Source organism: Haemaphysalis longicornis, unplaced genomic scaffold (assembly GCF_048455015.1).
Source record: "Haemaphysalis longicornis isolate Haplotype H1 unplaced genomic scaffold, Haemaphysalis longicornis Haplotype H1 scaffold_13, whole genome shotgun sequence".
Classification (NCBI taxonomy): Eukaryota; Metazoa; Arthropoda; class Arachnida; order Ixodida; family Ixodidae; genus Haemaphysalis; species Haemaphysalis longicornis.
The window spans coordinates 94168779-94194212 of record NW_027526233.1 but is presented as its reverse complement, the minus strand read 5'-3'; the positions used below and the strand labels follow the sequence as shown (position 1 = coordinate 94194212).

At 43.7% G+C, this 25434-nt stretch overlaps 1 protein-coding gene across 3 annotated transcripts in view; it reads right to left on the bottom strand.

Annotated features, from left to right (window-relative positions):
• Positions 1-285: 285 nt before the first annotated feature.
• The window catches only part of LOC144164412 (boophilin-H2-like), a 48151-nt gene continuing 23002 nt past the window's right edge, over positions 286-25434 (bottom strand). For 2 of the 3 annotated variants that reach the window (XM_077694939.1, XM_077694940.1), the window contains 5 exons: positions 21385-21441; positions 20192-20362; positions 12705-12884; positions 3506-3565; positions 286-512 (listed from right to left, as the gene is read on the bottom strand). In XM_077694939.1, the coding sequence (XP_077551065.1) occupies positions 310-512; positions 3506-3565; positions 12705-12884; positions 20192-20362; positions 21385-21441 (671 nt within the window). In that variant the 3' untranslated portion in view covers positions 286-309. The remainder of the gene's footprint in view (positions 513-3505; positions 3566-12704; positions 12885-20191; positions 20363-21384; positions 21442-25434) is intronic. The other variant, XM_077694938.1, reaches the window with a different exon arrangement.

Genomic DNA, 25434 nt, shown 5'->3' with positions numbered 1-25434 from the left:
AAGCATGTGGTACAAAACTTTTCTGTTTTCCTTCACTAAAATTTTTAAGCGTTATCAACGCGGTCGGTGTTGCGCCATGGCCGATTCCACAATCCGCGTACGCTACATGCCTATTAAGCTACATGCCTATTAAGCGTGTATTAAGAGTGTTTCATACCAGCACAGGACATACTGCGCTTTTCGCAGTGAGTCGCAACGCGCTCTAAGTGAGCAAAGCTTTCGCACAACACACTTTTTAGAGTGTATGCATCTCTTGCATTTTGTAGAGACAACGCAATAGGCGAGTTTGTTGTTTCAGCCTGTATATTCTTAGGCACGTGGCAGTACGGTATTGTAGGGCTTGCACGTCTTCAAACATTCCTCTGCCGTCTCGAAGTTGTTGCCGTTGCCATGGCAACCACCGTAGACAAACTCTTCACAAGTTCCGCTTGCTTGAGAATAGTAGTAGCGAGGGAGGAATGCTCGGCATGTTCCGGCATCCTTGTCCAAAGCACAGACTGGCGAAGAGGTCACTGTAAAACACAATTTTTTTGTTTATGGCGCGTTAGTTCATTGGGGTTCAAAGTGACAATTTTGAAATGCATTTGCAATCAGCGCAATCAGTGCCCACCCTTTCTACACAGGCTGCGAGCAGAAATTGTTAAAGGAGGCCATACAGCGGTGGTCTAAGAATGTTTTTCTGGAACGAAAGCCAGGCAGCCTCCTCTCTACTGCTACATTCTTGTTGGTTATCGCTTCCAGCACGCCGCTATGCCGAAGCCAGGTGTTGGCTGGTTAGTGATAGGGGCGATCGTCTCAATGGAGAACTCTGAAATTTTAACGCAGGGGCGATTCCTAGCTTCAATAATTAACCCCTTGGGGCACTCGCAGTTTCATCTGGAAAATACACAAAGCTATTGACACGCGCGGGTAGCAGATTTTCGTATAACGCATGTTATAGGACGCTAACATCATAAACCCGAAAGTAGTAGTCTGGCACCTGTCCCATTATTATAACCAAATTACTAACACTAATAAAAACTTAGTAAACGGTGATTCCCATTGTTGTGCACGTATCTGTTCCGCTGGGGGCACAAACAAAGCATAATATAACAACTATTAGGAAAAACGCACGCCATTATAACACGGTCAAGTGAAAACTAGTAAAAAAGGTTGCACAAAATGCGTAAAGAGCGTACAGCGGCTCTTAAACAATTTAAAATAGGCAAAACGAAACCATGGCTTTGAACCTACGCCATCAGATCCTTGATTCTGAAATTTCGCGGACCTGCGTCTGATATTTTTTACAGCCGTCTTGTACTAAGTAGTTTAACAGATGTCCGCAGGACACGCGGAGAACACCTTAAAGTATGGACTTTATTTTATTCAGAAACAAAATACATGCCCTTTTTAAGCCACAGTACTCTAAATACCTACCTTCTGATACCTAAAAAACGCATTGGTTTTACCATTGTTGTTTGAAAGAGCGATCTGCTCAAAACATAGTTCGAAAATATTTTTTAGTAAGAACGTATATTTGAAGCTGCAGGTTTAGTGTTACGCAAACAGGGAGCCTACCCTTACTAACGGCTTTAATTGTTTTAGCGCGAAAGTAACAATTATTCTGAAATATTTACTCTATAAGTTTGGAAAGACATTGGTAGTTGCATGGAACGATTGTGGTTTACATCAAAGGTGTAAAAACGTTTTGGCTTTATTACGCGACCACGGGCAATCGCCAATCTGCCCAGTAAAAGTAAAGACACTCCCACAAATCATTCGTTAGAGGAACAAAGAAAAGCTTAAAGTTAAAGCGCGCAACTTTTAGGCAGGGCGTTGGAGTTTGGGTTGCGCTATAACATTTGACCATCCGCAGTTATGCCCGGCCGATGTAAGTGCTATAAAAATTCTGAGAGCAATAAAACTAACAACGAATAACGACCATAAGTGTTGGTGAGTTAAAATAGCAAGAAATGAGTATAGCGAAGGTCACCAGTCGAGATAGCCTCATAACAAGTTTTTATAACAAGTAGGCTCATAACGAGCTAGAAGTTCTGCGCGGAGTTCCCAAAGACGTGCAGGAGTTGAGGACGAGTGATTTTCTATCAAACCTAACCACTTTTATCTCACCATTGTTATACCTTCTGTGATTGATTACCTGAAAAAGGAGTATAAAAAAATTCTAAATTGCAGATTTTATTTGGAAACCCATGTTGCGCTGCTGAGCACGAGGTCGCGGGTTCGATTCCCGGCCGCGGCGGCCGCTTTTCTGATGGAGGCGAAAAGCAAAAAGGCCCGTGTGTATGAGATTTCGGCGCACGTTAAAGATCCCCAGGTGGTCAAAATTAATCCGGAGCCCTCCACTACGGCGCGCCTCATCGCCTGCGTTGCGTCGGCGCGTTAAACCCCACAATGAATCAATATTTGGAAACCCAGTCAAATTTTGATTGTCAGAATTAATAATCTGTAAATTTAAGCCTGGTTAAAAAGCAGCGCTGGTATAACAGTTAACAGCACCGTTGTGTATCGACATGCTTATGTGGCAGACTATGTGCCGAAAAATTGACATATTTCTCCGGTATCTTTTAAAACAGAAATCACGGAAACGCTTCTCTTCTTTTTGTACCACTTTTTTCTTTAAACCTTCCGTAAATACCGTATGAAATGTAGGGGACCTACAATAACAGATTATTTATTCATTCTGTATCTCAAAAAAACGGCAATCTCAAACTAAGGCGCAGTAAAACACCGTTCATTATGAAGTATAACTCGCGAAAGCTAAAACATATATTGTAGGCGTTACTTTCACGAAGACAATCATGGTCGTTACGCCCCTCATCAGCGTTTGAAACAACGCTAAAAATATTTCGCTCATGTGTACAGGAAACATTGTTCCCGTATTTTGTACTCTGATTGCCACTTGGAGGACGCATTAACATACGGCGTAATTCAGCAGAGAATTCCTGCACCCGCGATGTTTCTTAATTGTTTTGAAGTCGCAGCACATAATTACTCAGACAGCAATGTCCTCTCAGCGATGATGTCCCTTTATGACCCGTTCCTTAAGCTTACATCCGGCATTGTGAGAGCTAGAAATTTCATTACAGTGTAAATAAACGGTGTATGTTTTTAGCAGACAATATATATCCTATATTTCAACTCCAATAAACAAATAAATTATAATATATACATGCTGCAGGTTAGGTCTTAAATATACTAAACCCATTATAAATAGTTAGGTGGTCGGAGATTCGTGGTTTTTCGTCCTCTAGAAAATTTCAGCGTTAGGTTGAGAAAAAATAACACAAAAGATTAAAAATATTTATATTCTCTGGTTTTCAAAGTAATTCCTATGGTCTGCACATGTTTGAACAGAAGTTATTATAAAAGTACAAACATTGTTCTATTACCTGTTTTAAGGCTGTACTTCGATGATCTGAGTAAGAGGACTATTGCCCAACAAATATACATTTCTAATCAGAGGCACTCAAGATTCTCGTCACTTTCCTTTCTGTAGAATGCTTACGTTGAATGAACGAGTACTCTGACGACTCCAGTTCTTCAACTGCTTTGACGCGGGTTGCATCTGAAAAAATAGGTTAGAAAAAGTTTGGTACTTTTTTGTATGGTGTGGCACGAACTTGCGAATAGAGGTGTAGGAAACGAGGCCACCAAGGGCTGTGTAAGTAATAGTGGTGTCTCAAATGCAATATGCGTGAATTGGTCGGTTAGGCAGAAACACTTTGGTTTCTTGGAGAATGTGCAACCGCGTCGGCAGAGGGGAAGCTTAGCGCGTTATGACATCGGTAATCCCGCATGCTGCCATGGTAGAAGTAAAATTAGTGTGAAGGCAAGCGAGTATCCGGTGAACATTTCAGCTCGTGACTAAAACGACTGCACGTGGAGATCTTTTACTGCAGGGAAGTGGTCGCGTTATTTACTTACGCTCAATTTGCTCGAGCAGTCTGTGTTAAACAACAAAGGAACGAAAGCGAAGAAATATATGCTATTAGAACTTTATACATAATCATCCCTGCACCGAAAAGGTCATCATGATCAGCGTCCATCATGACCTCAAAATGTTTACCTCGAGCTGCTTTGTTATCCTGACATCGTCATCTTGTAAATACAGCCACCTCCGTATTACCATCATCTGTCGGCCCTTGGTATCTGCTTTCGTTTTGCATTGTGCTGCCTAAAAACGGGTTATAAGACCATTTTCCATATTGAAGTCTTCCGAACTAGCGTTTTGAAAGAGGAACCCTGTGATGCCGACGACCGACCGTTGTATAGGGAAGAGTGACGGTGTTCCCACCCACAGATGACCGAAAGGATGGGGAGGCAAGACAACGATAGAGCTTGTCTCCGACGATTTTCCTGGATGGGTTTAAGCGCAGATTGCGTAAAGGGTGAACTGAATGCCGCGTTACATAGCGTGGCGAAACACGCACTACAAATGCAACATGATGTGAGTTTCTTATGCCGGGAATGTGGATTTAGACACTTCACACGAAAATGAAAAGAAAGACGAATATTGCTCGGAGACTGGGCAGAGAACAAAACAATATTACGTTTGCCCGTAATGACCAGATATGCATGTGATGTGGTGAAGGGAGTTAAGCGCCAGTTAGAAAAAAAACTGTATTTGGAATGCAATAATAGAGCGATATGATTGAGCGGTTCATCTACAACACATTTATTACCAGAAATGTGCTCACAACAAAGTATATATGAAGAAGATATTATCCCTGTACTCTTCGATTTCAATATAGACGGTGGTCAAGGTAAGACGACAGGTTTTTTTAAAATTAGGCGGTTAGATTTACGTGAATACCAGCTTTACAGTGAAGTTATGCACCCAAGGGGACACAGAATGACATTGTAATTATTTAGGTCGGTGGCTTAATTAACCAAAATTCAATACTCAACTTTTAGTGGCTTCAGTAAGCAGCCATGTTTGTATTGAAAAGTTGGGTGCAGTCGTGTTTCAAAGCAGTTCCAGTAGGCAGAAAACTTCAAGCGCATCGGTGCTCCGTTTAGGTGCCGTTTACATGATAACGCAAGAGAGACTGAAGACCGACGCAGAGTTCCTCCGTTTTGTGACGTGCCTGCTGTGTACGGTGTTCAGTTTGACAAGTGGGTGGAGGCGTAGGAAATACTAATTATTGGCACCCTTTCAGTCTTGGCTGGCCTCATTCCAATCAGCAATACTCGGAACCGCTATCGGAAAACCGAAAACAGGGGAGGAGCTTTGCGCTGGTCTTCAGTGTCTAGCATGCGTAATCATGTGAATGGCCAATAAATTTCGCAGTTCGATGTCTTTGACTTGGGATGCGCAACAAGTCTGGCAAATAAATCTACGTCGAAACACAATTGCGTCCAGAAAATGAGGTGGACAATAAAGAGCTAATTGCTTACTCCGCCAAACAGCCACCATTGCATCAACATTATTGCGTATACTGTATATCTGCGACAAACATAGTACAATCAAACATATTACAATCAAGCATTTGAACCGTAAAGTCTACCTCACGCTGCTTCATTAGGGAATGAATTTCGTGAAGCCATGTTCGTAGCTAATACCATTTCTTTTAATGCCGAAAGCTCATTCTCTTCGCGAATAACATTTTCTTCGTACCTATACCACATCTACTGTTGAATTTACAGCTACTTCACTAAGTATAAAAGAAGCTTTCTATAACAGCTGTTATATAAGTGTAAAAAATACTTTTCACCAGCGCATTTGTGCAGTAAAGAAAGAGACGTTGTACTTAGACTGAAATAGTGGAGGGTTTTTAGGATAGAGATACATACTTCTTCTTGGGCATTAGCATTTTATTTCTCACTTCTCCCGGCCTAATTATGAATATTGAAGCATTCCCGCCTGCCTTAATTACAAGTCAATAATTTCGGCAAACACGTTTTTTTGCTGCAAGGTTGTATTTATTAGGTTTAGGATATTGCACAGTGTCAATCTGTTAGTGATGCGGTGAACCTCGAGAAAAAAGCTCTTTACACCATTACATGGTGGCGCATTTTGTTTTTCGAAATGACAAATTTGCGCACGCGACTGGCGTTGACAAAAACTTGGCGATTCAAGAGTCTCTGGTTACCAAGTGAGAGGAAATAACGGCTGGTCTGTTTAGTGAGTGCGACGTCATACCATAAAACCACAAAAAATGAACGAGGTAATTTGTGAAATCACTCAGCTGCTTTCTCAACCTTTTCTTAACAAGTCTCACCATTCCTGTAAAACTGCTCGGTTGATTGAAAATCTATATTAGAAAACTTCGGAAACCAGTGACGTGTCTCGTGAAGATCAAATCTCTTTGGTAAAAGATCCGCGCTCTGCTTTCTCGCTGTTAGAGCTTTTCTAGTGTAATACACCACCTGCTATTCGACTGAAAGGTCGGAAACAAAATTTTCAAATGTATCCTATACACGCTTAAAGCTATCACGTAACCCATGAAACATTACCTTACCAATTTACAAAGATATTCTCCCTGAGTCGGATTGAGTGAGTGCCCTCAATTACCTGAGATTACAAAATAAATGAACTTGCAAATATACCGCAAGCTTGCATCGATTCACTCTACGATATTTAGAAGCATTTACCTAATACTGGCATCACACGTAGTTCAAATACTAACATCAGGTATTGAAAATAATAGCAATATTTTTCCCCAAAATAATTGCGCTGTCAGCTCACTTGGTGTGGGAGCAGTTTAAAATGCTATTCTCATCACCAAGACTTACATGTGCCAATACTTTCATGTTGGTTCTATATATGCACGCACCCGTCGGCACAGTTTCTTAGGACTGATGGGTTGTAATTTGGTTTCTACACGTTGTCTTTCGATTACCCAAGCTTATTTGCACTTTTGTGCTTTCTTTGTTTCACGTGTTAGCTGTATGCATAGACCTAAATACTTAGTGTCATAGAGTTATCTCATCGGTTTAGTATTTTGAAATAAGCAGTCAGGATGGAAAAGGGCAATCACAAGAGATATTTTTTTTGTTAATGCACCTTGTATAGGAGGGAAAAATCTCGATATTTCGAAATTGGGTAGGCATAGAACGCTAAAAAAACAAAACTAAACAAGCTAATATATCATGAATTTTTGCAACCTATACGTGACAACCCTAAATTTAGAAACTATATATCGCGCTGTGTACGTCGGAATAAAATTATCCTCGGGCAGATAATGATCTGACGTCAATGAACATGCCAATATTGAGGCTACTTTCAACCGTGAATCAATCCCACAAGGCATAATACCAAATATCACTGACAGCCCAGTAAACTGCAGCAACGAAAGGGGATGCAAACGACCACTCCAGCTGAACGATGTGGCACTTGTTACTCTTTCCTAAAGTGGCTGCCGAGATTTCTTCATCGCAATAAACATGGCGTAGTGAAGGGCCTAGTTTAGTGTCGTGCCAATCCGCTGAGCAGATGGCAGAGCGCTTTCGGAAAGGAAAGAGTCAGCAAGAAAGAAGAAGAAGGACCTCGAAAGCGGTCGGACAAGATGACAGCAGGACGGCGCCCTCGCGGTGCAGGCACGAGGTCCGTCACCGGCGCTTCGGTCCAAGTTACCGTCCGTCGCGGTGTACGCCCGACGACAGCCATGGACGCCGCCGGGAGAAGCCGGGATCCGGCCCAAGAATGAGCGGTGTGCCAGTGACCCGGAGCGCGGGCATCGAGGCCTTGTTTCGAGCACTAGCTAACTCCTCCCGCCGCTAATCATCGGCACCACCACGTTCTTCGCCGGGTTGAAGCATCTCACCGCACACGTCTCGTCAGCTCTGCGGACAGACCGCCACGTCGCCTCGGCTCACGGAAGTCACCGGCCCGTCCCCGCTTCATCCATCGTGCCAGCCCCAGCGGACTGTAGTGGACCGGTTCCTGGGCAGTCCTTTGCAATTCTTGTAAATATTGTCTTCCCCCTTTCGATACCTGCCAGGTTGGATTGTCTATCGAATATAACGCGTGTATTAGTGTAGGCAGTAGTCCGACTCATAGCTCTGCACTCGTTCCGGCCCAACAATCATAACACAAGCCCTTTGTAAATTGGGCCGGTGCCATGACGCTTCCTTCTTTTCATTGGGAATGCTTTTAGTAAAATTAATCCCAATTAGGTGCTATGCGTGTGTCTGTGGGAATTGAAGTCAATATCGCTAACCCTCTTTACGAAATGCATGAATGCAAATACAGTCAGCATACACTTCACTGTCCAAAAGAACGGACTATCTCCCCGTAGATAAAACGCCACCCCCTTGCCCAACACCAGTTGCCCTGTAGTCTCACTTCTCAGAACTGCATTTGGTGCTCTAGTAATCCGTATTTTCCTTTTTCAGGTGACATATTCCGCCGTTCACCACCAGTTTGAGAAAAAAGAAGTCTGAAACGAGTGTTTCTTTGGCGCTATCGTTCTTTTTCCTATGGTTATTGTGATTTCTAACTTATAGTGTGCTGTACCAGCTTCCTGTAGGAACTGATTTCAGCAAGAAAGGGTATTATGAAATCACAAACAGGTGTTATATCTTCAATTTCACCTTATATACTATGCAAAACCATCACAATATTTAAAGAAAAACAACTGTTACAAAATTTTCAATAAAAAAAATGCTTTCCGCATGTTGTTTGCCCATTTGTCGGTAAGCAAACATAGATACACATGTGAACTTCGTTGTTTGGTTCGACCGGGTGTGTGTTATCAATTGTAATTTCGACATCAGATGACTTTATTGTTGTATAACATACTGCCGGAAATTATGGTCAAATTATTCCTCTGTGTCGCCATCAATCTACGTTCTTACCCAAGGTTTATTGCGATGAGTAGTCTATTGCTTCAAAAATGGCTTTTCTCTTGGCTGTGTTGCAAAAAAATATATGTTGGGTAATAATTACACCAACAATACAAGGCGCTACCGGAACGGATTGGGCTGACCTCCGGTTATCTTCATGATGTTCCTTTCCCGAGAACTTCTCCTCCAAGCCGCAGCAGTGCTGAAGATCTAAACCGAGCAACTCAGCTTCCGATTCAAAAATAGCAGTTTATATACAGCCCAGCGGGCAGCTAAGAAAAAGTGCTCGGTGGAGGCCGCAGACGATGGGCCGAGAGCTCCGGTGCCAGGACCGCGTCTGCGGGCTCTACCGAGCACTTTTTCTCAGCTGCCCACTGGGCTCTATATAAACTACAGTTTTGGTACCGGAAGCTGAGTTTGTCGGTTGAAGATACGGGGGTCAGATGCTAAGCGCTGTTGCGGCTTGGAGTAGAAGCCCCGGGGAAAAGAATATCGCGAAGATAACTGGCGCAGTCGACAAGATCTTCAACAGCAACGACTCAGCCAGCGGGCGGACGAGACGGACCCCTCGACGGACGGAGCACGTGTAGAAATTGAGGTCTGCCGAGTGAAATCGGCGGGAGCAGCGAGCTCGCCAGCCTTGCGGAAAAGCGGCTCGACCGGCGCTGAGCGAACTTCTCAACTGGGACCGAGGCAATCTCTCCCGCCTGCTGAGTGGTGAAAAAGCAGCTTAACCAGCGGTCAGGAGAGAAATCAGCTGACCATTGTTTGGCGGACCCCTCGGCGGAAGGAGCCACGCATCAATGGATACTCCATCTGCACTGGTGCGGCATCTCTACAGGCACCGAGCTATGCAGGTCACTGCCTCATTTGACGTTGAATCTGCGATTGACCATGACATCTAGTGGGTGTATAGGTGTAGTGGCGAGATAATGATGAGAATTAGGAGGCGCTGGGTATGAGCGGTGCAGGGACAGCAAGCGTTGCAATGTCATTCGCTTTGAAGCTCGCGGTATTGCATGCAAAATTTAGAGTCGCTCAGGCAGAGTTAGCGGCAGAACGTTTGAAGTGTGAACGCTTGAAGAGTTTGAAGAGTGCTAACAATGTTTCTGCTTCACCGATTGCTCAAAGCAGTGCTTAGCCCTGAGGAGGAGAGTGCACTGTGGTGCGCCGGTAGCCTGAAGATGTGTGGGGTGGTACCCATTCATTGGCCGTGTGTGAGCCTACTGTTTGTAGGACTCCACATGGTTAGACTCACGCGGGAAAGGTGGAGAGGATAGTGGCGCATGCTCCTGCGTGGGCGTTCAGATTTCTTGTAACCGGGGACCAGAAGTGTGAAGCGTCCCGCGTAGAAAGCCTCACCGAAATGACGATGGCGGCGAAGGAAGGTGTTACGCGCGAGGGGGCATTACGAAATGACAGGCAGTCAAAGGGGAATGAGAGAGTGCGATTTTTTTTGCCGTGAAAAAGCTGATAGCAAGAGAAACAGCCTCGGCTGCATCGCATGTTCGCGTTCATGTTCCTCTCTACTCCTTGTACCACACAACGGTGTGTGAGGAGAGAACGGCACTTCGTGCGCACGCGGTTTTTCAGTGCACCCGAACGCGAGGGATTGTACAGAAAGGAGCTAAACAACTATGCAGTTCCTAAAGCAGACGTTCTGATGGGGCTGGGGCTGGCTTCAATTGAACGTGAGCCCGTTGTCGCAGCGTGCAGAGACGGAGAACATTCCGGGAGCATGGGCGAACGGCCAGTTGCTTTGGAGGATGTAGCAGCACGGGAATCGCGCGAGGAATAGGATGCAATTGGTGCCGCGTACATTTCGTCTAGTGTTTCTCGAGATCCCCAAATGTCATGTCACGAAGATGTGATTGCTATGGGACGTTCCAGCGATTTGAAAGAGGAAAGCGTAAATCAGGGTACGGCTGCTTATGTAATGCAGCCCCAGGCAGTTGCAGGTAGGACTGCAGGCGCAGCTGATGAGAGAGCCAATGTCAGCGTTAATGTGGCTGCTAAGCAGCCCTCTGCTGCTTAGACTGACCAACGTTGTGTAGTGGGGCATGACGTTCCAAGCGCACAAGCGGCCGAACCCGAGGGTTGGCCTAGAAAGAGAAGAAAGCGTCAATTAGCGTCACCTCTGTGCGGCGTAGCTGCAACACACGCTGACTACCCAGCAGCGGTCCCTTCTCGACCAAGAAAGCGAGGTGGAGAGGGGACAATGACACTGTTGTGCGACGACGTTCGCCGTATGGCCGGGGAGTTTTCGAAAGACGACGGCCTGTGCATACAACCTTCTAAAGGTCGCTCGCTCTAACTGAACAAGAGTGTTGTGGCTATTCTTTATCATGGTGACCTGCAGCCAGGGTCATGGGGCACTGGCCAAGCCGAGTATTGGTCGTCAATTGAAGGAACGATGGTGCAAGTGTGTGCGTGGTGTGTGGTGTGTGAAACATTCCGAAAGTTATGTTCACAGTGGTGGTAGAGGTGTCGGGCACCTCGATGCACTAACTAGCGCTGGTCCTCGGAAGAGCAGCGCGGAAATGCCAAGAACGTGTCGCGCGGCGCTTTCAAACGCCGCGTATTCCGACAAAGGCCGCGCCTGCTCGCACCGGTTGTCTTAACGGCCACCACATGGGGATGCATCCCGACGAAGAATACTCGCTTTTCCCCCTTCGCTGGCCCTCAGCGGCAAGGGGAACGGAAGATGAGACGGACAGATGCGGTCCGGCCATCGGGGCTCTCGGCCCGTCGTCTTCGGGCTCCAACGAGCACTGTTCCTTAGTCTCCTCAGTGTAATGTAAATAAATGTACAGTTTTGTATCGTAGGCTGAGTTTGTTCATTGACGATACCGGGGGTCATATCCTCAGTGCAGCCGCGGCTCGGAGGAGAAGCCCCGGGGAAACGAACATCGCAAAGATAACACCTTCTTTGAATAATAACACAGTACCTTGAAACTGTACGTCAACACTTCTTTTTAAACAACGCATAAGGGGGCTATCTTGAGCGCGGAAGCCTTGGCGCGATGTCCAATGTATTCGAACACTTAAAACTATCTACAGAGATCTCACAGGCAGATTTCCTTTGGCGTTTCATTGCAAGCAGGGCTATCGTAACTCTGTTTTGAAGAGCTTCCGTGTGAACAAATATTTCAAAGCATGTATGTGAAACACAAATTGTAAAGAAATACCATTTAGGTAACAATTTACAAATGAGAATGCATAACGTGTGTATGCGTATGGACCTGATACGTTGAGCAGCCCCAAATGCAATGTGCAATCCATATCACTATATCATCCTTTCACTGACCTGTTCAATGTGAACTGATACATTGTAAAACTTCGGCACATAGACTTCAGCAAATATTTTGTTAGCCTCGTAGAACACCGTCGACGTTTACCCTTTCGTTTTGCTTTGGATTGGTTGAGTTTATGATCACTGGAACACCTTCAGATTAAATGTACGAAAATGAATGACGCTCGAGAGAAACACGGACATAATGCGAGTAAGTCCTGTAAAAGTAAGAGTAATCATACGCCATGACAGGCCTTCCTTAGCCGGCCTGGCCGGCGTGGTATCAATGATGGGTAGGATATTTTATTAACAGAAATTATTACTCCTAAATATGAAGATTAGCTGTCGAGCAAAGTTTATTACCGTTAATGTCTTGATTTATCTGTGGACGAGCAGAGTATATAGATTTTGAAAAGAATTTTTATCATCGGCGCCGGAACAGCGAGTGAATATTATTTGCTTACAATCAAGGAAAAAGCGTACTAGTGCAAACGTTTGGTACATTGAAATGTGAGACAGCAACACCAACTACACGCGAAGTGGCAGCGCCTAGTCTGTCTCATTTTCTGTCAAATCCAAGCGCTCTTGTATAATAGCATTGTAGAGTTAGGCCATTTTCACCTACTGAGACACTTGGAGTAGCAGGCCTCCATTGTTGGGTACTTGTTATTGGTGCCATCGCAGCCTCCGTAGACGAAGGGCTCGCACAATTTAGTCTTTGCGTTGAATGCCCACATGGGGATTTCATCAAAGCAGGGTCCACTGTCGGCCTTGGAAAGGCAGTATGCCTCGTATTCACTGGTGGCTGTAAGAAACCCAGTAAATTTCCAAGGGCATTTGTAAACAGCCCTACACCAAAATAAAATAAAGATCAAATCAACAAAACAGTTGCAAAACTGGCGACATTGTGCCCTTTTAATATTTATCTCATGTCAAAAACCAAACTTACCGGCATGAGGAATAGTACCATTTTCTCTAAGCAATGTGGTAGCCTCTGTGAGATAAATATTGTAGTTTTACATATACTGCACTTTCCTTATAAACATTGGGCAAAAAATCCAGTAGTATGTTAAAAAATTCGCGAAGTTCTGGAGGACACGGGTTGAGACACACAACATCCATACCAAAAATCCGAAATATTATGGAGTTCGTGGGTTAGGATGCCACCTGGCGGGCATTTTTTCTCCACTTTTTTCTGTCTTTCCATTTTTTTTACTGTTTTAGTGAACTACCACATTCTCCCATTTGCTTTCCGAGGTTTTCTGACGGCCAACCCCTAGTTGTGTGATAATTTAATGAGAACATCATTTTCTAAACTGACTCGCTTTATAAATATACATATATATAGCTCGATAGATAGATAGATAGATAGATAGATAGATAGATAGATAGATAGATAGATAGATAGATAGATAGATAGATAGATAGATAGATAGATAGATAGATAGATAGATAGATAGATAGATAGATAGATAGATAGATAGATAGATAGATAGATAGATAGATAGATAGATAGATAGATAGATAGATAGATAGATAGATAGATAGATAGATAGATAGATAGATAGATAGATAGATAGATAGATAGATAGATAGATAGATAGATAGATAGATAGATAGATAGATAGATAGATAGATAGATAGATAGATAGATAGATAGATAGATAGATAGATAGACAAAGTAATAAGAATTGACAATCTCGAAAGGGACGATGTGGGAGGTCCTTCAAACAGATAGTTTGGAAAGAATGAAAGTGGAGAAAATTGCCCGCCAGGAGGGATAGCGAGGGCCTCTGTTCTGGGAGTCTTGGTGCCATAGGAAGCTTAAAAGTATTTAATGCTGGTCGACCACTCTCGACAAGTCGTAGTCACTCGGGTCACGGCCTGGGGGTTAAAAAAAGGTGCCCTTCTCCCCTAGTAGTCAGAGTGGCGCCAGCTACCACTCCCCAGCACAGGAAACAAAAATACCTTAACATATTACACTAGAAAGTGGAGGGGCAAATCGCCCCCCCCCCGGTAGCGTAGTGGTTATCACACCAGACCAGTATTCTGGAAGTCGTGGTTCGGATCCCAAATGGCGGGCATTTGTTCTTCACTTTCTTTCTTTCTTTCCCAGTTCTTTATCGGCTTCAATGACCTACCACATCCCCCCCCAGTTTGCTTTCCGGGGCTTTCCGGACTGTCAACTCTTATAACTGTCGTATTTTCAACGAGCCCCTCATTTCCCATTCTGATTCACTACATGCATAGCGATGGCCCCTTTTCTGGCAGTCTTGGTGCCATAGGAGGCTCAAGATGGTTCAACGGTGCTCGACCACTCTTGACATGTCGTAGACACTCGAGTCACGGCCCGAGGATAAAAAAGAAGGTCCCCTTCACCCCGAGTTGTCCGAGTGGCGCTGGCTACCACCCCCCATCACAGGAAACAAAAAGTTTTTAACATAAATACTCCAGAAAGTGGAGGGGAAAATCGCACCGACGGTATCGTAAGGGTTATCGCACCAGACAGGTATTCTTGAGGCCGTGAATTCGGATCCCACCTGGAGGGCATTTTTTTCTCCACTTTCTTTTGTTCCAAATTTTTTATCTGTTTCAGTGACCTACCTCATCCTCCCCTTTGCTTTCCGAGGTTTTCTGGACTGTCAACTCTTATTACTGTCTTATTTTCAACGAGCCCCTCATTTCCCTTTTTGGTTTGCTATATGCATATCGAGGGCTTCTGTTCTGGCAGTCTTGGTGCCATAGGAAGCTTAAGAGGGTTCAACGCCAGTCGACCACTCTTGAGATGTCGTAGACCCTGGAGTCACGGCCCGGGGGTTAAAAAGGAGGTCCCCTTTACCCCGAGTAGTGCAAATGGCACTGGCTACCACCCCCTTGGACAGGAAACAAAAATACCTTAACATGAATACCCCAGAAAGTGGAGGGGAAAATCGCCCCGCCGGCAGCATAGTGCTTATAGCATCAGACCGGTATTCTGGAGGTCGTATGTTTTGATCCCACCTTCCGGGCATTATTTCTTCACTTTCTTTCTTTCTTTCCAAATTCTTTATCTGTTTCAATAAGCTAGCACAACCTCACCTTTCCTCTTCGAGGTTTTCAGGACTGTCAACTCTTATTACTGTCTTATTTTCAACGAGCTCCTGATTTCCCATTCTGATTCGCTATATAGATACAGACATATATACGTATATATTAAGGTTGCAGTTTTCATTGCCAGTGTTATTCGTCTTTTTTAAAACTTTTTATTAGTGCGAAATGATGTGTGTTTATCATGTTTCTTTGATACTGTGATAAACAAGCCAAAATAGAAGTCGAGAAAAAATCCACCGTTTTTTTCGGTAGCTGGAGTCAAACCCACATATCCGCATAAAGCGTGCTGAGCAGTAAGCATTGTGCTATTCCGCGACGGCTCCCATCTCGACTTTACGGCGGGGGTTTATATTTACAACTGCTCTGAGGCCGGTCAACCAGCGTCGCCCCTCGACCCCCGCGGGAGACGTAGAACGTGTTTTTCCCTGCGGTCGCGACGTAAGACGTGGTCGGAGGTCGGGGTTAGCAATTAGCATTTCCGGACTGCTGGAGCCAGAGCCCTTGTAATGCATGTAGCAGAACACAAAGATACGGGAGAGGGACTCAATAGGGACACATATCAAGGTTGCAGTCGTGATTGCCAGTGCTATTGTGCTTTGTTTTTAATATTAATTAGTGCCGAATGACGTGTGTTTGTCATGTTTCTTTGATACAGTGATAATTAGGCGAAAATTGAACTTCGAGCAAAAGCCACCGTTTTATCCGGAAGCGGGAGTCTCCGCTTGACGCGTGCGCTGCACTAACCATTGTACAACTCCGCGACGCCTCGGCTCTAGACTTCACGGCGGGGGTTTATATTTACAACGGCTCTGAGGCCGGTCAACTAGCGCCACCCCTCGACCACCGCGACATTTCTAGAACGTGTTTTTCCCAGCGGCCGCCATGTAAGGCGTGGTCGGATGTCGGGGTTAGCAATTGGCATTTTCGAACTGTTGGAGCCAGAGCCTTCGTAATGCATGTAGCAGAACAGAAAGATACGGGACTCGGGACTCGGTAAGGACACATATAAAGGTTGCATCGTCATTGCCAGGGCTATTCGTTTTTTTTTTATATTTATTAGTGCTGAATGACGTGTGTTTGTCATGTTTCTTTGGTACAGTGGTAAATAAGCAAAAATAGAAAGTCGAGAAAAATCCGCCGTTTTTTGCGGAAATGGGAGTCGAGCCCACACCTCCGCATAGCGCATGCGGTGGGTTAACCATTGTGCTATTCCGCGACGGCTCCCCTTTCGACTTTACGCGGGGGTTTATATTTACAACTGCTCTAAGGCCGGTCAACTAGCGCGCCCCTCGACCACCGCCGGTCACGTAGAACATAATTTTCCCAGCAGCCGCCTCGTAAGGCGTGGTCGGAGGGCAGAGGACTCCCGCTTCCGGAAAAAACGGCGGATTTTTCTCGACTTCTATTTTTCTTATTTACCACTTTATCAAAGAAACATGCGAAACACATGTCATTCGGCGCTGATAAATATTTTCGAAAAAAGGCTAATAGCACTGGCAATGACGACGGCAACCTTGATATGTGTCCTTACCGAGTCCATCGTCCCGTATCTTTCTGTACTGCTACATGCATTACGAAGGCTCTGGCTCCAACAGAACCCAAATGCCAATTGCTCACCAAGATATATATACACACGTATATATATATATATATATATAAATATATATATAAATATATTTATATATATATATATATATATATATATATATATATATGTATATATATATATATATATATATATATATATATATATATATATATATATATATATATATATATATATATATATATATATATATATATATATATATATATATATATATATATATCCTGGGAGTAGTAGAACTTTGAAGATGGTAGTGAACACAAGAGAAGAAAAACTTCGAACAGGTTAAACGCACGATTGTGGCCTACGTTTCAGCAAAGAGAACTTGCTTTCCTCAGGGCAATCTGCAAACCCCCGGTAACTCGAACACGCATATCTCAAAATCTTGGTTAAGTCGAAACTTTTTTGCGCCGTGCATTAACCTCCCATAGATGCTCTTTATTTACCCCCTCTTATGTCGAAACGTTTTTGGAGGGCACAGCGGATATCTCAAAATCTTGACCGGGAGGGCAGAAGAAAAAGTCTACTCCCGACAGGAAACGAGGGGTCCGTGCGAACGCTTTGCTCTTACCGTAATGCCGAACGCGGTCGTGAAGGGGAAATTTGAAATTCCCGTGGACGCAGCCGTTTCCTATCCGCCTTGTCAAGCAACTGTGGGAGTGATCACGTGTGCGCACCGGCGCGCGACTTAAGCGTGGTGGGGCGGCGTGTGCAGCATGTGCCCGTCAGTACGCAACCTAGCCCTTGCATGTGTGAGCTGGTATTTGTTTTCTCCGCGATCTGGACGTGACGCATCTTGAGTTCAGTTTTGCTGAGTAGTGAGTGGTCTGTGCAACGGACGCTTCCGAATATCGACCAAGCTGTCCCGCCCAAAGCACCGCAAATCTCTCACGTTGGAGAGGAAAGTCGCGTTAAGCAACCAATTTTTTTCCCTGCGAATTCTTGTGTCTTTACTACGGTAGCTCTCTCGTGCAGTGGAGCTTTTCCTCGCAGCACTCGTTTTTTTTTACAGTGACCTGGGCAAACATTTTCGCCGTTTTGCTTAACTCGAAATGCCGCTTTTATCGAATTTTTTCTCGGTTTTTACTACTTCGAGTTAACGAGGGATTGCTGTATATGACCAGCCCAGCGTGAATGACTGCTAGTTTTTAAAAACAGATTTTAAAAATCCCACAGGTATTGTATTAAAATAAACTTCAACAGACTGCCACCTGTGCGGAAAACAAGAAGAAGACTTCGAGCTTTTTGAACTTCTCATGAAACATAAGTAATTGCTATTGTATCTTTAAAATACTTATGGCTAATCACTCCTTTCAGAGTATTAGTATATGTCCATTAGGAGCTTCGAACGTTGGAACAAGGATTTGAGCACAACAAAGACGTATACAGAAATAAGGAGATTTCATTCATTTGTGCAATAATCTCCATCGACCACAATAGACATCACCACCCCATAAGTAAGCCTCTACAATAATTCTGCCTCGAAGAATTTTTTTTTCTTTGTCTGATCGAAATAGTTAGCAGAAAAAGGTAAAGGTTGGACACGAACGCCTTTCGCGTTGAATTGTATATTTTTAGCATGATCCAGAATATAAATACCGTACAGCTTTATTAGACCGGGCCAAGCAAACGATTTTTCCACACCTGCCACCGATATTTAAAAGATATGCCAAGAAAGATAATAATGTTGTGGGAAATATAACTTAGCTCTCAGGAGCCTTCAATTGGCGGAATACATTCTATACGAAATGGTAAAGAGAACTTCACCAAGCTAAACGGCTCATGCTTCGACATAAAGAAATTGACCGTACTTTAAGTGGGCAATGTTGCGCCGAATTTTCCGTGAAAGCTGTTTATCACTCACAAGGTACAAAAAAGTTTTTAGGTAATGGGCTATACGATATTAAGACATATTTGGACATTTAAAGAAGCTATACGATATTTAGACATGTTCGCTTCTGGAGTGTCTTAAGAAGCAATTACCTTTCTCTATCACGTAAATTGCTTTTTGCATTATCTCCATTTAGTGAACACTTGGGCCATCAGCACCATCAGGGATTGAATCGCGCGCCCTTTCCGTATTTAAACTACGTCCTTGAAGGGATTTCAATAACTTCCCATACATATTTTCGCCGAATTGTTTAGATTAACCCGATGCTTGTTGAAAGCCTGTTGAAAATCGTGCAATGAACATGTTTGAATGCATGAACGCACTCTTTTAAAACCATTTATGGGGTGCGCTAAAGGCTTTAAAAATGGAGGTGCTTACGTCCGAAAGGAGGCAAAGTGGTGTGTTTGATTGTTTAGTTTCCGTGCCAAATGGGTCGGGTATTCTTGAAATTTCGCATGGGGGTAACTGGATTATGATTGAAATGTATTTCCATTCTTCTATTGTTACGAACGATCCCGTTTGCTTTTCAGAGGTCATAAGTGCACAAAATCATGCTCAAAAACGTTTGTGCTCTCGCAAAGCACGACATAGAAGTTTGGCTCACGGAAAGTACGGCCTTTGGAAGCCCCTCTTTTGATATCTCTTGTTCCGCCGCGTTGATAAATATATATTTTATACCAAGGTATAAACATCCTAACGTTGTGGACTCAACTTCTAACTGTGCACAAAACAGCTCGTCGTAATTTGGCTGCAGCGTCATAGAATGACTCTGTATATGCTCAAGAAAGAACCTGAATTTTAATGGTTTCCCAAATAGCATTAAGAACCTCTTTTGTTAGCTAATAAATGTCGATAACACTCGGAAAATTATAACGCACTACAAACAGCGAGCATCAGGCCTAAAAGGTTCTTTTTTGCAAACCGAACAAATTACCCGGAAAGAAAATGATGTACCCGTATTACATCAAACCACGAACTAAGAAAAATCAGTTCGGCATATGCACATATGAACCACACCTTATCTTATAAACAGTTATATTGCAAATAATCATGACATGTATATTAGGACGACACCTTCTCCTGAAATAAGCAATGTATGTAATTTGTTGTTTTCGTGTAACCGAAACAACCTAATAGGTTAAATTATCACACGATATTTCAACAATAATCACATCATGAATAAATGTTGCTTTGGTCTCAAGCGAACAATGAATAGAAGCTTACTGTATTTTAAATGAAAATGGCAGTTTCGTGTAGATATTCTTTTTTGCGTTAGTAATAATAAAGATGTAAGTAATGCAAACAGCTTAGACTGCTTCGCCATTTTCGTAGAAGTGCACAACGCACTCTCTTCATCTGATACATCGAAGTCACTCCCAAATAATTGAACTTTATGCTGCACTCACCGAAACATGTACAAGATTTTGTGTAAAGCTTGTACTGCCTCATAAAGACGAAATGCATAATGTCTAAGGCACCTGATATGCAAATAAACAGTGTTCAAACAATAAACAAGATCACTCACGTGCGCAACTGGCTTTGCATAGTTGTTCTGTTTCGAAGACGTTGCCTTTTCGATTACATCGGACGTAGTGGAAGGGCTTGCACTTGGCCGCATCGGTGTCATAGTAAAAAAGTTGGTAAATCTCTCTGCAGTCTCCTTTTGCTTTAGGTTCCTGGCAAACGGAGCTTGTGTCTGCAGATATTTTCCCAATAAAAGTCCGTCATTTACATTGAAATATATATCGTTTAAAGCATTATAACTAAAACGAATTATTCAAATGCGTAACAGCAAGCGTCCCTTTGGAATATAGCACAGAAGCATTTCTGTTGTCGCGTTATTGCTACTGCGCAAATCGCAGTATCTTAATCACCTGGAACATGTTTGCTTGTACTTAAGATTCAGGGGATCGTTGTTATGCTGCTTTACCCTGGGCAAAACTGGGTCAAAAGCAAGCGCACTCAGGAAATTATCACTTTATCACTTTTTGCGTACACATTTACTACACAGGGTACCAAGAGGAAGTAGCTGTTGCATTTCTACAGAAAAAGTGAAAAATGTTTTTGTTTCACTGAAATAAACCCTAATTCCACTAGGTTAACTACTGAAGACACAAATGTAGCTGCACAAACATTATAGAGTGAATTATGCTCTTTGCGGTCTACTATCAGCATGGGCAGTCTTTTTTATACTTGTCGAACCTCATTGAAGGTATTGCAAAAAACACAAAACAAGTAAGAATTCAGGCGACAACTGGAAGGACTGAGAGCATTGTTATATTTGGACAAAAGGTTATAAATATAAAAGCAATAAAGGTTGGAATATTTGCTTTTTAGATTGTTACTGTGCTTCTTCATTATTCCAAATTTAAGGTTTTGTTGCTCACTTGATGAGCATCATATCTTGCAGTATAGCTAATAAAAACGTTCAGATAGCGGGTACGCGGAACCTGGCGACCCGCACCTCCTGTCGCTTTCCGCTGTAATGGGAATGGTTCGTGGGAAAACTGAATAAACTACACCAGTGGGCGACTATTTGGTATATTTTTGGTTTAATATTAGGTACAATGTTCCCATGAAAAAAAGCAGCATAAAGGAGGCCATTGGGATAAAAATATTTTGTGCAAGCACGTAACCCTTATAGGCAGAGACAAGACAAAAAATGCAATGAGTCACCATATAACAACACTCTCGAAAAAAACAGGTAGATGTACGCACTCCATTGCGATGCCAACTGTGTGCGGGGACGAAGGTTGGCGCTCACAGTGACGGCACCTGCAAAAAAACATGAAACTTGTAGGTCGTAGTGGATGCGCATTGTTATTCTTCTATTTTTGAACAATCTGAAATACAGTATGCAGCTAGTATTGCTACAGGTAAAACAGTAAGTCTCGTAAGGGTACTATTAGGGTAAATATATGATACACACAAACACACAGAGGTCTACATGTACCGGAACGTTTGACGGATTGAGGACGTACTAATGAATTCATAATTACAACTATAAAAACATTGGTTCTCTGCATTTCTAAAACCGTAATTATGCCATCATTCAAACCGCTTCCTGAGGTGTATAAATCGAACTGCATACGCTTTATTACATATACTTTTACTGTTTCACTGTATTTGCAACACCTACTTCCTGACCAAATTTCCGACCAAATCATACTGTCCACAATTGTGACCCTCTATTAGGTTTCCCAGACGTTGAGCTAGAGACTGCAGATGCTGTTAAACCGACTAATCTGCAATTTTCATTGTACACTATAACAAAATGTATATTTTTGTTGTCACAATGTTTCATTTACTAAACTTCTTAAAGTTCAACTGTGCAATATGAAAACAGGCTGCCGTTGCATTGCAAACGTTTTACGGATAATTTGCTCGTTATGTTATGATAATTCTTGGCCAATCTGCCCAATATTCCGCAATTAGATTAGGCTGTTCAGTATAATGTGGCTGGCCCATCGTAAAATAATTGTACCAGCCAAGAGCAGCCTGTACGCATTACAGTAAACAGCATTGTGAAATTCAATAGCACCTTTGGTGCTTAGCACTGCCCGAACAGGTCACAAACCAATCACCTCGATACTAAACACCGTCGCCTATTTTCACATTATCACCTGTCAAGTCGAGGGAGCTCATATCACCAATCACGGTGGGCCAAGAAAGCGGGAAAACGCGGTGAATGGGTGTTGCGGTTGGCAAATCCCTTAAACAACATTCATAAACTTCTCAGAACCAGCACTCAACTAGCAAAGACAGCGAAGATAGACATTATGGAACGACGTTACATCACTGGCATTGGTTTGGAGGTGGGTACGACAGCAGCGCAAGGATGCTGTTCATGATCCCCTTTGCGCTCCTTATCCAAGTTGCAGCGGATTTTCTGATGTCACTATTCGAACAATCGACGACTTGGGTCATACCGAATGGGCTTTGGATGCCCCCGTGCCCGAGTGCTGCCACTGGGAACACGATTCTATGGTGCATAGTGCCGCACACATCACAGAGTTATATAAAACAGTTGATGGAGGGGTCGTCCAGCAGTGGGCCTGGCAGCAGTGCAAGTATGCAGTTCATGAAACTATTTGTGATTCTTATCCAGGTGGTCAACCTTTGCAAGAGATATTTGAAAAGTAATGATGTGTGTTTGCTCCCACTTCTCTGCCTATGTTTTATTGACATGATGTGTAAACTATCTGTGCCCCTTTGTTTTTTATTGCTTCTGAATGCCGACGCGAAAAAAAAAACACACCTTGATGAAGTGGCTATCTCAGCGCAGGTCAAGGCTATTGCTGAAGAAATCAAAGAAAGAAAGAAGTCAAATAATTCAAATGGCGAGAATCTCAAAGGTATAAGAAGCTAGAGAAGATGACTTACCCATAAAAGTGTGTGCCTTATTGCATGTTAAAAATTTTCCAGCTAGAGAAGAAGAAAGTAGATGACTCGGAAACTCATAGCCGTCGTTCGAATTTCATTTACTGCGGTGTGTCTGAAGAACGAGGACAAACCACACAAAAGCTGTAGGATGTAGTCAAGACAGAAATATTCAACAATACTCTAGACGTACGAATGTCATGATGCGACAAAATTTACCATACTAGCCACCCTAAACGTGGAGAGGGTGCCAGCAGAAGGTCCAATATATAAAGTTACTGAATTACCTGTAGAGGGTCCTGAATTTCAAATAACGCACTTAGCCCAAAGGATCTAACTTTTTTATCAGCAATGACTTCTGGGGTTACGTGCGTAGTAAACAAACGAAACTTTGGGTTAAAATAGAGACCAATCTTTGACCTGAGAAATGTGACAAATCGCACGCTACGAGACCACCTAATCCTATCCCGCTGAAAGCCAAGACGCGGACAACACAGCCAGCAAGGGAGGTTACAACGGCTCCGGCGAGCGGCATGTCTTCGTCACCGGCGTGGCTCCGAACCCCCACAATGTGGGCGGGAGGAATCCACGGCCGCGTGGCGATACGGATACTGCTTGACACCAGCAGCCAACAGACGTTTGTTCTTCAAGACGTGTCGCATCAGCTATCTCTGCAATGTATTGGCACATGATTTGGTGTATGCACATTCGGCAAGAGCAACAGATCCAGCCAGTATCAAGGCCGAAGGGTTACCCTCACGCTCTGTGGCCGCGTTGAATCAAAGAAACTCGTCCTCCATGCTCTGGAAGTTCAAGACGTGTGTACCGTAAGGGTCCGGCAATTGACGGTACCTTGATTACTACGTTGCTTGATCGCAATATGCCTTTACATGATGGCCCCAAAAGAAGAATAACTTAAACACATGACGGTCAGTGTGTTAATAGGCTCAGGCAATCATTGGAGAGTTGAAACAGGGAGTGTCAAGCATTTCAAAGGGAACCTGTGCGCTGTAGAGGCCAAGTTTGACTGAGTCGTCCAGTGAACTTACGATACAATCTCTATCCTCTGCCAGCACGAGTTACTGGGAGAACTGCCCTCTTCCTGTCTTGCAGTTATGACTGGCGCACCGAGTTCCGTCAAGGGGACCCATTGGAGATATGGCGATTAGATGCAGTGATCATAAGCGATGCGGACGAGCATCCTGACGTCTATAAACACCCGGCTTTTTCACAGTGCAGTACACAAGATTGCAGGCAACTACGTAGTACCGCTTATCATCAAGTCACCTGGGAAGTCGTCGTGCACTAACCGGACTGTAGCAAAAAAACAAGAATAAAAGGACAGCTAGAGCGGTTCATCAGCGAGTACTTTACCGAAGGGCATGCAGAGAGAGTAGTCTTCACGGTGAGATTTGACGGTGAGACTTCATGGCTTCACGGTGGTAGTCCGACGTGAAGCCATGATTACGAAGGTCCGCGTCGTATTTGATGCCTCGTCGCACGAATTCAGCGCACCGCCTTTCAACGAAATGCTTGATAACGTCATCAAGCTGGGTCATTAGTCTCGGCGAGCTTCTCTGGCAGCCTAAATGCAGCAAGATCATTCTTACTGCTTATATCCGGGAGGCCTTTCTCCAGATAAGAATTAGATATGAGGACAGGGACACTGTCCCTTTCTTGTGGATTGACCGAATACCGACATGTGATCATCCCGTCCCCACAATCGTCGAATGGCGCAAGACACGAGTCCCTTTTGTTCGCCTTCAAGCGCGTTCTTGCTATGAGCGGCTTTGCAGCACCACCTGGAAACGTGAAAAATCACATACGGATTGCAGCTCGCCTGCAATGGTCATTCTACATGAGACTTATTCATATTGGCGTCTGGTGAAGAATAAGCATTGGAGACTTCAGGGCAAGCGAATGCTTTTATTAGCGATGCAGGAATGCAACTGAGGAAACGGTTGTGGTACTCACGCCTGCTTTGCACCCAAATATTGCAGGACGGCATTTCACTTCAAAACGTTGGTGATCAAAGCTCCAAAACCAAGGTGCTTGAGCTGTTTTAGGAGTACTTCATCCTCACTATGCAAGGTGTGCTGCCGTACATTTCAACTCAGGCGCCGACGAACCGCACCATTTTACAAGCCTTCGCCACACTTTTCATCCCGTTGGACTTCATAGCTTCATTCGATGTGCGAGAAAGACTTTTAATTCAACTACTCTGGCGACAGGGCACTCTTGGAACGACCCTTATACAACACAAATCGAGGATTTGTGAACAAAATGTGTGTCAGATCTTCCGTCCTATCTAACATCCGTATTTCGCGTTACTTGCCACTGGCATCGCCCGATCCCAACAGCACGTTATTATATTTATTATATTCGATC